This window comes from Callithrix jacchus, chromosome 22 (assembly GCF_049354715.1).
Source record: "Callithrix jacchus isolate 240 chromosome 22, calJac240_pri, whole genome shotgun sequence".
In the NCBI taxonomy this organism is placed as follows: domain Eukaryota; kingdom Metazoa; phylum Chordata; class Mammalia; order Primates; family Cebidae; genus Callithrix; species Callithrix jacchus.
In genome coordinates this window covers 19,689,335-19,702,308 of record NC_133523.1, presented here as the reverse complement: position 1 = coordinate 19,702,308, position 12,974 = coordinate 19,689,335, and the positions used below count along the sequence as shown (strand labels likewise).

The following is a 12,974-nucleotide window of genomic DNA, read 5'->3' as shown; positions in this document are numbered from 1 at the left end:
TTTAAAAAAAAAAATTAAGTAAAATTAAGTCAGAAATCAAGAAAGTCTTTGAAACCAATAAGAAAAAAGATGCGCCGGGCGCGGTGGCTCACGCCTATAATCCCAGAACTTTGGGACGCAGAGGCAGGTGAATCACGAGGTCAATAGATCGAGACCATCCTGGTCAACAAGGCGAAACCCCTGTCTCTACTAAATATACAAAAATTAGCTGGGCATGGTGGCGCGCGCATGTAGTCCCAACTACTCGGGAGGCTGAGGCAGGAGAATTGCCTGAACTCAGGAGGCGGAGGTTGTGGTAAGCCGAGATGGCGCCGTTGCACTCCAGCCTAAATAACAAGAGCCAAACTCCTTCTTAAAAAAAAAAAAAAAAAAAAAAAAAAAAAAAATTGTTATGATATTCTATTTGTAAATAGCCACGTAAAATATTATTTGTAAATACATACGACTTGACACACCAGTTTAAAGGCATTTAATACTCTCTGTGGTGGGCCAGGCCCAGCTCAGGAAAAAAGCCCTGCTCGAAAAGGCTACAGCCTAGGCTGCCTGTCACTTTTTCTTCACTCAGTCCAGCGTCTGATCTCATCTTCTGTCACTCAGGGCCTGAGAGGGTGGGGTTTTACCCGTTATTCAATCAGCGACGCTGGGCTGGGAACCGTCCAATCGCGCACGCAGCTGGAGCGGACCGGAAGGTTTCCGGAATGTGGCGCGGCCTTTGTTTCCCGCTGCAGGAGCTCCAGGTCTCATCTTCACTTTTCTGTGTCTTCTGCTCCTAGAGTCCCAGCCTCTGTGGCTCTGCGACCTGCAGCTATTGGGAGTTCCACAGCTATGACGCCGGGACCCCCTGGAGCCATAGAAATGGTGAGAGTGCAGGGTCGAACCCCCGAGACAGGGGAAGGGGCTGGTTGGAACCGTTGGGAAGTGGCTGTGGGGGGACTCAGGGCTCCCCGCAGTCAGCTCCACAGTCTGCGCCCGGAGTTCTTGCCCAGCTCGGCCTCAGTCCCCTTCAGTCATAAGATGGCGGCTGCGCTTACAGCCGGGCCCGGTGTACTGCCTCTTCCCTGCACAGTGAATGTGCTCTGGTCTGGAGCCATCCCTGGGCGGCTCTTCACCCGTAGCGTCGCGTCTCTCCGATTGTGCAGGGACCACAGGAGGGTCGTCAGGGGAGAATCCTGACTCCGGGTGCGGGTTCCATGAGTGAAGAGCTTTAGTCCGTAGGGTTCCCAGCTCTTTTCTTCTGCTAAAAATGTATGGGAGTCACCCTAAAAACATTAAACAATTTAATCAAAGAGTGATTCAACAGTTGTCAAGCACCTGCTGTGGTTTGTCATTTGTGGTTCATGGACGGGGCTTGAAGGAAAGAGCGTTATAAACTGCATGATGCCCACCTTCTGAAGCCTGTTTCTGTGAATTCATCAGAAATAAAAATACAAATAAATAAACTGCATGATGAAGGAAACCAAATTCACTAACTGGTTAGGTACAGTTATGGAGTTTCTTCATTTGTGCAATAAAGGTGAACATTTCTTGGTTATGTAATCAGAGGTTAATTGGCAGTGTATAGTTAAGGCTGAATTTTCTCTCAGTGTACTTATTTACTAAAAAAAATGCACATCAGTTAGATTTTTTTTAAAAGTACGAATCCAGGGACAAGACACAACTCAGTCTAATTGCCATTTAATTATTTTCACACTTCATGGGAAACTGATTTTCTGCTGCATTTTTCACCTGTGTCCTAAGCAGTGTCTTAAGTCTAACCTCTATCCCTCATTTCTCCAGCCTCACTCTGGCTTGCAGTAAGATACTAAATTTCCAGTTTCATCTGGCATTCCCAAATGCCAGCTTGTCCTCCCTAATTTACAGTATCAGCTATTTGTCTAGTGTACTTTTTGTTTGTTTGTTTGTTTGTTTTTTGAGACAGAGTTTCTCTCTTGTTACCCAGGCTGGAGATTGCAACCTCCGCCTCTTGCGTTCAGGCAATTCTCCTGCCTCAGCCTCCTGAGTGAGTAGCTGGGATTACAGGCACGCGCCACCATGCCCAGCTAATTTTTTGTATTTTTAGTAGAGACGGGGTTTCACCATGTTGACCAGGATGGTCTGGATCTCTTGACCTCATGATCCACCCGCCTCGGCCTCCCAAAGTGCTGGGATTACAGGCGTGAGCCACCGCGCCCGGCCCTAGTGTACTTTTCTATATCATATTTAATTAATTATTTTTGAAAAGCATTAAATGAGAGTTTTAAAAAGATTTGTTACCTGTTTGTAAATATTACCCATGAGAAGAAAGCAAAGAATAATCCCCTGACGCTGTATTGTAAAAGCTCTTTGTGCCTCTTCTCCTTACATCCTCTCCAGGCACAGAGATCTTGTTAGAATGTTTGGGGTCCAGGTTATCCTTTGGAATCTCTATGAGCTGATGTGTCTTCAGCCATCCTTTAGTTTTTTTCTGGTCCTGGGTTTCAGTACTGACTGGGATAAACCAAGATATCCACCATGGTTATGTCAGCTAAAGTGTCTAGGGAATATCAGCTTCTGGGTTATTTTCTCCCATAGGACGACCTGAGGTATGTTTCCTCTCAAAGAAGCAAGTGGATGCCCTGGGGCTCCGAGGAATCTTCTGGTGTACTCTTTTTTTTTGAAAAGGTAACCCCTGAGGCATTAAAATTGTCTACACCAAACCCAGCTTTTATTTCTTGGCACACATTGCTGGTCAGCCAGTCAGATGCTGGTACTGAAGGGAAAACACAGAAATAATCTCTGCCCCCTGGATTTTCTAAGGGTAGAGAAAGAATGAAATAAATATAGTGAATGAAAAGGTGTTAAAAAGCCAAAAATGGCTGGGCGCGGTGGCTTACGCCTATAATCACAGCACTTTGGGAGGCTGAGTCGGGTGGATCACAACGTCAAGAGACTGAGACCATCCTGGTCAACGAGGTGAAACCTTGTCTCTACTAAAAATACAAAAATTAGCTGGGCATGGTGGTGCGGGCCTGTAGTCCCAGCTACTCGGGAGGCTGAGGCAGGAGAATTGCTTGAACACAGGAGGGGGAGGCTGCGGTGAGCCGAGATCCCGCCATTGCACTCCAGCCAGGGTAACAAGAGCGAAACTTCGTCTCAAAAAAAAAGCCAAAAATTTGTCACAGAAAAAAATAGTGTCCCAAAAGACCAAACAAAAAGTGACTCCAGAGAGATGGTGTCAGAACTTGCAAAGTCAAATGCCCCTTGGGTAGTCACTGGGGCAAGATGCAGGCTCTCCTGAATGGGTGGTTCTCTCAAGTGATTGAATGAATGGCCTGACTTGAAACATAAGTCAGACACATCTGTTTTTTTTTGTTTTGTTTTGTTTTGTTTTTTGAGACGGAGTTTCGCTGTTGTTACCCAGGCTGGAGTGCAATGGCGCGATCTCGGATCCCCGCAACCTCCGCCTCCTGGGTTCAGGCAATTCTCCTGCCTCAGCGTCCTGAGTAGCTGGGATTACAGGCACGTGCCACCACGCCCAGCTAATTTTTTGTATTTTTAGTAGAGACGGGTTTCACCTTGTTGACCAGGATGGTCTCAATCTCTTGACCTCGTGATCCACCCGCCTCGGCCTCCCAAAGTGCTGGGATTACAAGCGTGAGCCACCGCGCCCGGCCGCAAAAAGGTTTTTAAAAGCAAAGTTAGTTTTTCTTCTGGGTTGCCTTTCCTGCAGATGTCTCAGCCTGCGCATCCCAGTTATGGAAGAAGACTTACTGCTAAGTGCAGTTAAGGTTAAGATGAAAGGGGACTGAGAGGGTCTTACGGGTGATGAAGTTATTATTGTTTTGAGGCAGTTTCTGGGCTTTGGAATATAAAACAAAGTTAGATTTATGTTTTAAAAAAATTGAATTCCAAAGGAGTATTGCAACAGGAAAAAGTACCAATTATTAAAAACTTCAAGGGCCAGATGTGGTGGCTCACACTTTGGGGGCTGAGGTGGGCAGATCACCTGAGGTCGGGACTTTGAGACTAGCCTGATCAACATGAAGAAACCCCGTCTCTACAAAAAATACAAAATTAGCCGGGCGTGGGTGGCATATATGTGTAATCCCAGTTATTCAGGAGGCTGAGGCAGAATTGCTTGAACCTGGGAGGTGGAGGTTGCAGTGAGCCAAGGTCGCACCACTGCATTCCAGCCTGGGCGATAAACCAAGACCTTGTCTCAAAATAAAGAAATAAATAAAAAAAAATTTAAGGATGGCAAAGTTGAGTCATAGGTACGTGAGAGAGAGAAAAAAAGAAAGGATGGCAAAGTTTAGGCAGACAGGGGCTTTCTTTTCTAGGGAGCAGCAAACAAGATTAGAGAGAAGGTGAGAGGAGAATGGCAAATGAAGGGTGAAAAATCAGATTTTTAGATCAGAGAGTATTTTATTGTGAAGTCATCATGCTCTTGGAAGAGATATAAAATGAGGTTGTATGTTGACTCAGACTGAGAATAGTTCAAAGTTCTGTAGCCTGTGAAAATTTTTATTTAGACCACTGGAGACAAATTCAGCTGATCCTTTTGTTTCTTGGTTTGTTTTAATTGATACGGAGTTTTGCTCTTGTTACCCAGGCTGGAGTGCAATGGCGTAATCTCGGCTCACCGCAACCTCTGCCTCCTGGGTTCAGGCGATTCTCCTGCCTCAGCCTCCTGAGTAGCTGGGATTACAGGCACGTACCACCATGCCCAGCTAATTTTTTGTATTTTTAGTAGAGACGGGGTTTCACCATGTTGACCAGGATGGTCTCGATCTCTTGACCTCATGATCCACCCACCTCGGCTTCCCAAAGTGCTGGGATTACAGGCTTGAGCCACCGCGCCCAGCCCTTTTTTTTTTTTGAGACGGAATATCCCTCTTCTTACCCAGGCTGGAGGGCAATGGCGCGATCTCGGCTCACCGCAATCTCTGCCTTCTGGGTTCAGGCAGTTCTCCTGCCTCAGCCTCCTGAGTAGCTGGGATTACAGGCACGCGCCACCATGCCCAGCTAATTTTTTGTATTTTTAGTAGAGACGGGGTTTCACCATGTTGACCAGGATGGTCTCAATCTCTTGACCCTGTGATCTACCCACCTCGGCCTCCCAAAGTGCTGGGATTACAGGCTTCAGCCACCGCTCTCGGCCCTTAAGCTGACTCTTTTTGTTGTTGTTGCTGTTGTTATTTCGTCTTTATTTCATAATCATATACTTAACTCTGCAATCCATCTAGGCATGGACGGGAACAAGGAAAACATGGAACCCAAAGGGAACTGCAGCGAGAGCACAGATTTTAGGATACTGAGAGCAAATGGGGTGGAGGGTGCTGTCCTGAGCGACAGAAGGAATGGTCTGGTGGTTAAGATAAAACACAAGTCAAACTTATTAAAGTTGTCCACAGTCAGCAATGGTGATCTTCTTGCTGGTCTTGCCCTTCCTGGACCCAAAGCGCTCCATGGCCTCCACAATATTCATGCCTCCTTTCACCTTGCCAAGGACCACATGCTTGCCATCCAACCACTCAGTCTTGACAGTGCAGATGAAAAACTGGGAACCGTTTGTGTTGGATCCAGCATTTGCCATGGACAAGATGCCAGGACGTGTATGCTTTAGGATGAAGTTTTCATCATCAAATTTCTCTCCATAGATGGACTTGCCTCACCAATGCCATTATGGCGTGTAAAGTCACCACCCTGACACATAAACCCTGGAATAATTCTGTGAAAGCAGGAACCCTTATAACCAAATCCTTTCTCTCCAGTGCTCAGAGCATGAAAATTTTCTGCTCTGGAAACTTGTCTGCAAACAGCTCGAAGGATACGCGGCCCAAGGGCTCGCCGTTGACGGCAATGTTGAAGAACACGGTTGGGGTTGACCATGGCTGATACTACAAGGCTCCAGGCGGCGGCGGCGTCTGCAAAAAAGCCCAGCTGATGCTTTTAATGGAAAAAAGAAAATGTGCAGAGTTCTTATCGAAAAGAGCTTCCAATTCAAGCCCCACAAGAGGATTCTTGGATTTCGCTCAAGAAAAAATTCAGGATGAGTCCATACAGTACAGTTAAAAAAAAAAAAGTACTATTTAAGAAAGGAAAGAAAGAAAAGAATGGCTTACTCCATAGGCAGAGCAGCCCCGAGGGATGCTGGTTGCACATTTTTCTCTCTATGTCTTGATTATATGTTAAACAGGGGGTGGATTATTTATGCCTCCCAATTTTAGACCACATAGGGTAAGTTCCTGATGTTTCCATTGCATTTGTAAACTGTTATGACACTGCTGGGAGCAGTGTAGCAGTGAGGGCGACCAGAGGTCACTCTCGTTACAGCTGGGATTTGGTGGATGTTATTTGACTTCCTTACTGCAAACTGTTTTATCTGCAAGGTCTTTACGACTTGTATCTCGTGCTGACATTTTATCCTATCCTGTTACCTAGAATACCTAACTCTCCAGGAATGCAGTCCAGTAATCTCAGCCCTGTTTTACCCAGCCCCTATTCAAAATAGATTTGCTCTGGTTCCATCTACCTCTGACATCTCCCGCCTCTTTTTTTTTTCTACAAGGGCACCGTTAGTCCTAAGGATTATAGAGAGATGAAGATCCGTTTTCTGTAACTATTTCATGCTTAATAGGGGTGATGATATTTTTTGCCTAACTATTCAGTTTTCTTTCTTTCTTTTTTTTTTTTTGAGGTGGAGTTTTGCTCTTGTTGCCTAGGCTAGAGTGCAATGATGCGGTCTCAGCTCACCGCAACCTTTGCCTCCTGGGTTCAAGCAATTCTTTTACCTCAGCCTCCCCAGTAGCTGAGAATACAGGCATGTGCCACTACGCCTGGGTAATTTTATACTTTTATTAGAGATAGGGTTTCTCCATGTTGGTCAGGCTGGTTTCAAACTCCCAACCTCAGGTGACCCATCTGCCTCAGCCTCCCAAAGTGCTGGAATTACAGGCATGCGCCACAGCGCCCGGCTCAGTTTCTTGACTGTGAAAAACAAACCAAAGGATCAGTGACGTTTTATGCAAAGTCAAAAATATTACTCAGTCTTCTGTTAGTTCAGTCCCTTCAGTTAATTCCTATTCTGTTTGATAGTCATGAACATTTCACTTCCCATAAATACTAAAATTTATTCTCTCTTCTAATGTCACAATTCCTAAAGTTATCATAAGCTTGCATTTAAGAACATCTGTGAGGCTGGGCGCAGTGGCTCACACCTGTAATCCCCGCACTTTGGGAGGCAGAGGTGGGTGGATCACGAGGTCAAGAGATCGAGACCATCCTGGTCAACATGGTGAAACCCCGTCTCTACTAAAAATACAAAAAATTAGCTGGGCATGGTGGTGCGTGCCTGTAATCCCAGCTACTCAGGAGGCTGAGGCAGGAGAATTGCCTGAACCCAGGAGGCGGAGGTTGTGGTGAGCCAAGATCGCACCATTGCACTCCAGTCTGGGTAACAAGAGCGAAACTACGTCTCAAAAAAAAAAAAAAGTGTTCCTTTTTTTGCTGTTGAACATGGGAAGATGTGGATACTCATGGTTCCTATTGGGGGAAAGCTGAGGTCATTAGTAAAGATGGAGAACATAGAATGTTGAGGTTTCATCTGTGTTCTCCGGTAGCACTGTGCAGAACAGGATTAAGAAAATGCTTATTTAAACGGGATGGCATTTGTTACCCAGGAAGTTCTGAAAAAAATTATTGAGAGATACCTGCTCTCTAGGATGCTAAAGAAAGATTGCTTAAAATCATGGTTAAAAAGTATATAATATGGAAGATATCTTCACCTTTGCTAAAACTAATTTTTCTTTATGGTTAAATTCAGTCTATAATTGACTTTTTGAGGGGCAGTACCTCAGCAGTGATGCTGTTTTTCCGTGTGCAATAGCACATCATGAGAAATTGTTCTGAGTAGTTGATGTTAATACTTTTCTTGGTTAAAGAGCTCTCTGTTTCTTTTTAAACTATAGAGTTAATTATTTTTCTTTTATTGTCAAGTATATTTATGCAGCTAATGTGCATAAACCATCACATTTAACCTGGAACCTGACATTTTTTCTTAGGGTTTTTATTTTTATTTTTTTCACCAATCTGTCTTTGGAAAATGAAGATTCTTTCTTTTTTCTTTCAGACAGGGTCTTGCTCTGTCACCAGGCTGGAGTACAGTGGCATGATCTTGGCTCACTGCAACCTCTGCCTCCTGGGTTCATGCAGTTCTCCTGCCTCAGCTTCCCGAGTAGCTGGGACCACAGGCTTGTGCCACCACATCCAGCTGATTTTTGTATTTTTAGTAGAGATGGAGTTTCATCATGTTAGCCAAGATGGTCTTGATCTCTTGACCTCGTCATCTGAGTACCTCAGCCTCCCAAAGTGCTGGGATTACATGCAGGAGCCACCTTGCCTGGCCGGCTCTTATCTTTGTTTACAGGCCAGAAAAATAGGGGAAAACAGTCTCTTTTACTTACTGAATGTTTGACAAAATAGTCTTCTTGGGTCAAAAACACTGGCATTACTAGTGACCTTGTTAGAATTTTAAAAACGAAGACTTTATTCCAAATCTTCTGGGAAAAAAAACAATTGTCATGACAGGATCTCTAGTTTATTGTACATTTAAATTTGAGAGTTACCTTATAACTCATCATGTTTTCTTTGTCTGAAAATATACACAACTCATTATGATGTAAATATAACACTAAAAAATGTATACATTTGTGTTTATATCCTTAATTATATATTTTATTGTAGGGTCCAGCCCTTACAGGGTTCTGTGAGCCCCTCTCTACAGGTATGGAGATGAGAAACTGTGGAAATAAAAGACACAAGACACTGAGAAAGAGAAAACCGAGTTTGGGTCCAGGGGTCCACTGCCAGCCAAAGCACGGAGTCCGGCAGTGGCCCTGAGTGCCTGGACACTCTGACTTTTATTGAATAAAAAGCAGGGGGCAGGGTAGGTAGGGTGAGGTCATGGTTGTCAGTGGTAGCATCAAGTACATTATGTGCCATAGGAATGGCGGCCCAGAACTTTCAAGTAGCCAAGATGAGGTAAGAAGCATAATGCGCCAACACTTTTTTGATACTTGTCAAGAAAGAATAAAGACCTTGAGATTTATGTTAGTATTACTAATATCTTCTAAGAAAAAGAAGGACCAGGGGCAGAAGTGGAAGATGAAAGTGGATATGGAATATGACCACTGAAGCACGGCATCACATAGAAACAATTAAGTCCCCGGATGTCACATACCACAAGAGGTTGGGGGTGCCGAGTTTTCTCCTAGCTCCTCTGGAGAAGGAGACATTGTAAACCTTCCTTCCACAGCTGGCTAAACAGCGGGCCCTTTCCCAGTGCTGGCGCTGCTGCACAGCCAAGGCACCCTCCAGCAGCCCTTACGTGGGCGTGACAAAGGGCTTAGAGTATCTTGCGTTAGGGTCACTTCTTTCACAGTGTCACCTTAGGTTCATACTTTGACCTGAGAGGCTTTAGTAAAAGATTATGCTGAGTATATGTATATATATCTTGATGGTTACCTATGAATATCTAAGATAACCTGTGAATAACTAAGATCACGTAGGAATAACCACTATAGTTATATCTCTAGTTATTTTCTTCTTCATTATTTATATGGGACAGGTTGAGGCTTCTGACTCCTTCCTCATACTTAAGGGGTCTCCCACCCACAGTTTATCATCCAGAAGAGTATCAGATAGGCACTGGTGATGTGTATCTTATACCTTCCTCTGCCCTCAAAGGAAGAGAATACATTAGCGAATATTTCTGTGTTGAAAATTATTGAATAATTTCTTATTTTTATAACTCAGAACCAATTGTCTTTACTCTCTCATTTCACCTTAACTCAAATAAGAAATTCTTCCCGGCCGGGCGCGATGGCTCATACCTATAATCCCAGACCTTTAGGAGGCCAAGGCGGGTGGATCACAAGGTCAAGAGATTGAGACCATCCTGGTCAACAAGGTGAAAACCCGTCTCTACTAAAAATACAAAAATTAGCTGGGCATGGTGGTGCGCGCCTGTAGTCCCAGCTACTCGGGAGGCTGAGGCAGGAGAATTGCTTGAACCCAGAAGGCAGAGGTTGTGGTGAGCCGAGATTCTGCCATTGCACTCCAGTCTGGGTAACAAAGCGAAACTCTGTCTCGGAAAAAAAAAAAAAAAAATTCTTCCCGTGGCCACTTGTTAAATATATATGTGTCTGTGTGTTTTTCAGGAGACACTGACATTTAGGGATGTGGCCATAGAATTCTCTCTGGAGGAGTGGCAATGCCTGAACCCTGCTCAGCAGGATTTATATAGAAATGTGATGTTAGAGACCTACAGAAACCTGGTCTTCTTGGGTGAGTATAACTTTAATACACAATTATTAATATATCCTGAAAGTTTCATGTCTCTTTTTCTGTAGAATTTTTTTTTTAAGATGGAGTTTCGCTGTTGTTACCCAGGCTGGAGTGCAATGGCACAATCTCGGCTCACCGCAACCTCCGCCTTCTGGGTTCAAGCAATTCTCCTGCCTCAGCCGCCCAAGTGGCTGCGACTACAGGCGCACACCACCATGCCCAGCTAATTTTTGTATTTTTAGTAGAGACCGGGTTTCACCTTGTTGACCAGGATGGTCTCCATCTCTTGACCTCGTGATCCACCTGCCTCGGCCTCCCAAAGTGCTGGGATATAGGTGTGAGCCAGCGCGCCCAGCCTCAGAATTTTTTTTTTTTTTTTTTTTTAAGACAGAGTTTCGCTCTTGTTGCCCAGGCTGGAGTGCAATGGCATGATCTCGGCTCACCACAGCCTCCGCCTCCTGGGTTGAAGTGATTCTCCTGCTTCAGCCTCCCTAGTAGCTGGGACTACAGGCATGCACCACTACACCCAGGTAAGTTTGTATTTTTAGTAGAGACAGGGTTTCTCCACGTTGGTCAGGATGGTCTCAAATTCCTGACCTCAGGTGATATGCCTGCCTTGGCCTCCAAAAGTGCTGGGATTACAGGCCTCAGTTACCTTTATAATATAGGTTCAATTTGTAAAGTATGTTTATCTAAGCATAGTAAGTTCAACAATTTGTTGTTTTTATTTCTTTCAGCTATGTGTTCTTATTTTCCAAAATACTTTTGGCCAGAGCAACACATAAAAGGTTCTTTTCAACAAGTGATACTGGGAAGATACGGAAAATGTGGACCTAAGAATTTACAGTTAAGAAAAGGCTGTGAAAGTGTGGTGGATGAATGTAAGGTGCACAAAGAAGGTTATAATGAATTCAACCAGTGTTTCACAACTACCCAGAGCAAAGTATTTCAGTGTGATCAATATGTGAAAATCTTTCATAAATTTTTAAATTCAAATAGACATAATATAAGACAGACTAGAAAGAAGCCTTTCAAATGTGAAAAATGTGACAAATCATTTTGCATGCTTTTACACCTAAGTCAACATCAAAGAGTTCATACTGGGGAGAATTTGTACCAATGTGAAGAACGTGGCAAAGCCTCCAAGTGGTTCTCAACCTTTACTAGAGACAAGAGAATTCATATTGAAGAGAAACCCTTCAAATGCAAAGAATGTGGCAAAGCTTTTAAATTTTCCACAACCCTTATTACACATAAAAGAATTCATACTGGAGAGAAACCGTACACATCTGAAGAATGTGGCAAAGCATTTAACCAGTCCCCACTACTTACTGCACATAGGATAATTCATACTGGAGAGAAACCCTACAAATGTGAAGAATGTGGCAAGGGCTTTAACTGGCCCTCAACCCTTACTAATCATAAAAGAATTCATACTGGAGAGAAACCCTACAAATGTGAACAATGTGGCAAGGGCTTTAACTGGTCCTCAGCCCTTACTAATCATGAAAGAATTCATACTGGAGAGAAACCCTACCAATGTGAAGACTGTGGCAAAACTTTTAATCAGTCCTCAATCCTTACTACACATAAGAAAATTCACACTCCAAGGAAACCCTACAAATGTGAAGACTGTGGCAAAGCTTTTAATCGGTCCTCATACCTTTCTATACATAAAAGAATTCATACTGGAGAGAAACCTTACAAATGTGAAGAATGTGGCAAAGCTTTTATGCAGTCCTCAAACCTTACTACACATAAAAGAATTCATACTGGTGAGAAACCCTACAATTGTGAAGAATGTGGCAAAGCTTTTAATGTGTCCTCAACCCTTACTAAACATAAGATAATTCATACTGGAGAGAAACCTTACAAATGTGAAGAATGTGGCAAAGCCTTTAACCAATCCTCAACTCTTACTAAACATAGGAGAATTCATACTGGAAAGAAACCTTACAACTATGAAGAATGTGGCACTGCTTTTAATCCTTGAACCTTATTAAACAAATAATTCAAACTGTAGAGAAACTGCAAATGTGAAGAATGTGGCAAAGCTTTTAACCATTTCTCAGATCTTACTAAGTATTAAATTGATACTGTACAGAAATCCTACAAGTGTGAAAAACATGGCAAAGCCTTTAATAAGCCCTGAATTCTTAAAAGACATAAAATAATTTATACTGGAAAGAAACTCTACAAACCAGAAATACTTGACAATGCTTTTGACAACACCTCAAACTTTTCTTTTTTTTTTTTTTTTTTCGAGATGGAGTTTCGCTCTTGTTACCCAGGCTGGAGTGCAATGACACGATCTCGGCTCACCGCAACCTCCGCCTCCTGGGTTCAAGCAGTTCTCCTGCCTTAGCCTCCTGAGTAGCTGGGATTACAGGCACACGCCACCATGCCCAGCTAATTTTTGTATTTTTAGTAGAGACGGGGTTTCACCATGTTGACCAGGATGGTCTAGATCTCTTGACCTCATGATCCACCCACCTCGGCCTCCCAAAGTGCTGGGATTACAGGCTTGAGCCACCGTGCTCGGCCCCTCCTCAAACTTTTCTAACCATAAAAGAAATTATCGTGGTGAGAAATCCTAGAAATCTGAAGAAAGAGACAAGGCCTTTAAATGCTTGTCACACTTAATTTAGGTAAGATAATTTATACTAGCC

General features: G+C 43.6%; 2 protein-coding genes and 1 pseudogene across 11 annotated transcripts in view; 2 read left to right on the top strand and 1 right to left on the bottom strand.

The window, feature by feature from the left end:
- The first annotated feature begins 654 nt into the window (after positions 1–654).
- LOC100408621 (uncharacterized) overlaps positions 655–12,974 on the top strand; it is a 65,827-nt gene continuing 53,507 nt past the window's right edge. For 2 of the 3 annotated variants that reach the window (XM_078362015.1, XM_078362012.1), the window contains exon 1: positions 11,698–12,953. The gene's annotated coding sequence lies outside the window, so the exon portion shown is untranslated. Of the gene's footprint in view, positions 859–11,697; positions 12,954–12,974 lie in introns of those variants that run through there. The other variant, XM_078362013.1, reaches the window with a different exon arrangement.
- LOC103789845 (uncharacterized) overlaps positions 655–12,974 on the top strand; it is a 29,231-nt gene continuing 16,911 nt past the window's right edge. The window contains exons 1-5 of one of the 8 annotated variants that reach the window (XM_078362063.1): positions 655–858; positions 5,205–6,198; positions 10,179–10,305; positions 10,697–10,835; positions 11,043–12,953. In XM_078362063.1, coding sequence (XP_078218189.1) covers positions 11,045–12,298 — 1,254 coding nt within the window. In that variant the 5' untranslated portion in view covers positions 655–858; positions 5,205–6,198; positions 10,179–10,305; positions 10,697–10,835; positions 11,043–11,044 and the 3' untranslated portion in view covers positions 12,299–12,953. Of the gene's footprint in view, positions 859–2,550; positions 2,641–5,204; positions 6,199–10,178; positions 10,306–10,692; positions 10,836–11,042; positions 12,954–12,974 lie in introns of all 8 variants that reach the window. The other 7 variants (XM_078362061.1, XM_054249751.2, XM_054249750.2 and 4 more) reach the window with 7 other exon arrangements.
- Positions 5,357–6,123, bottom strand: LOC144580917 (peptidyl-prolyl cis-trans isomerase A pseudogene; annotated as a pseudogene).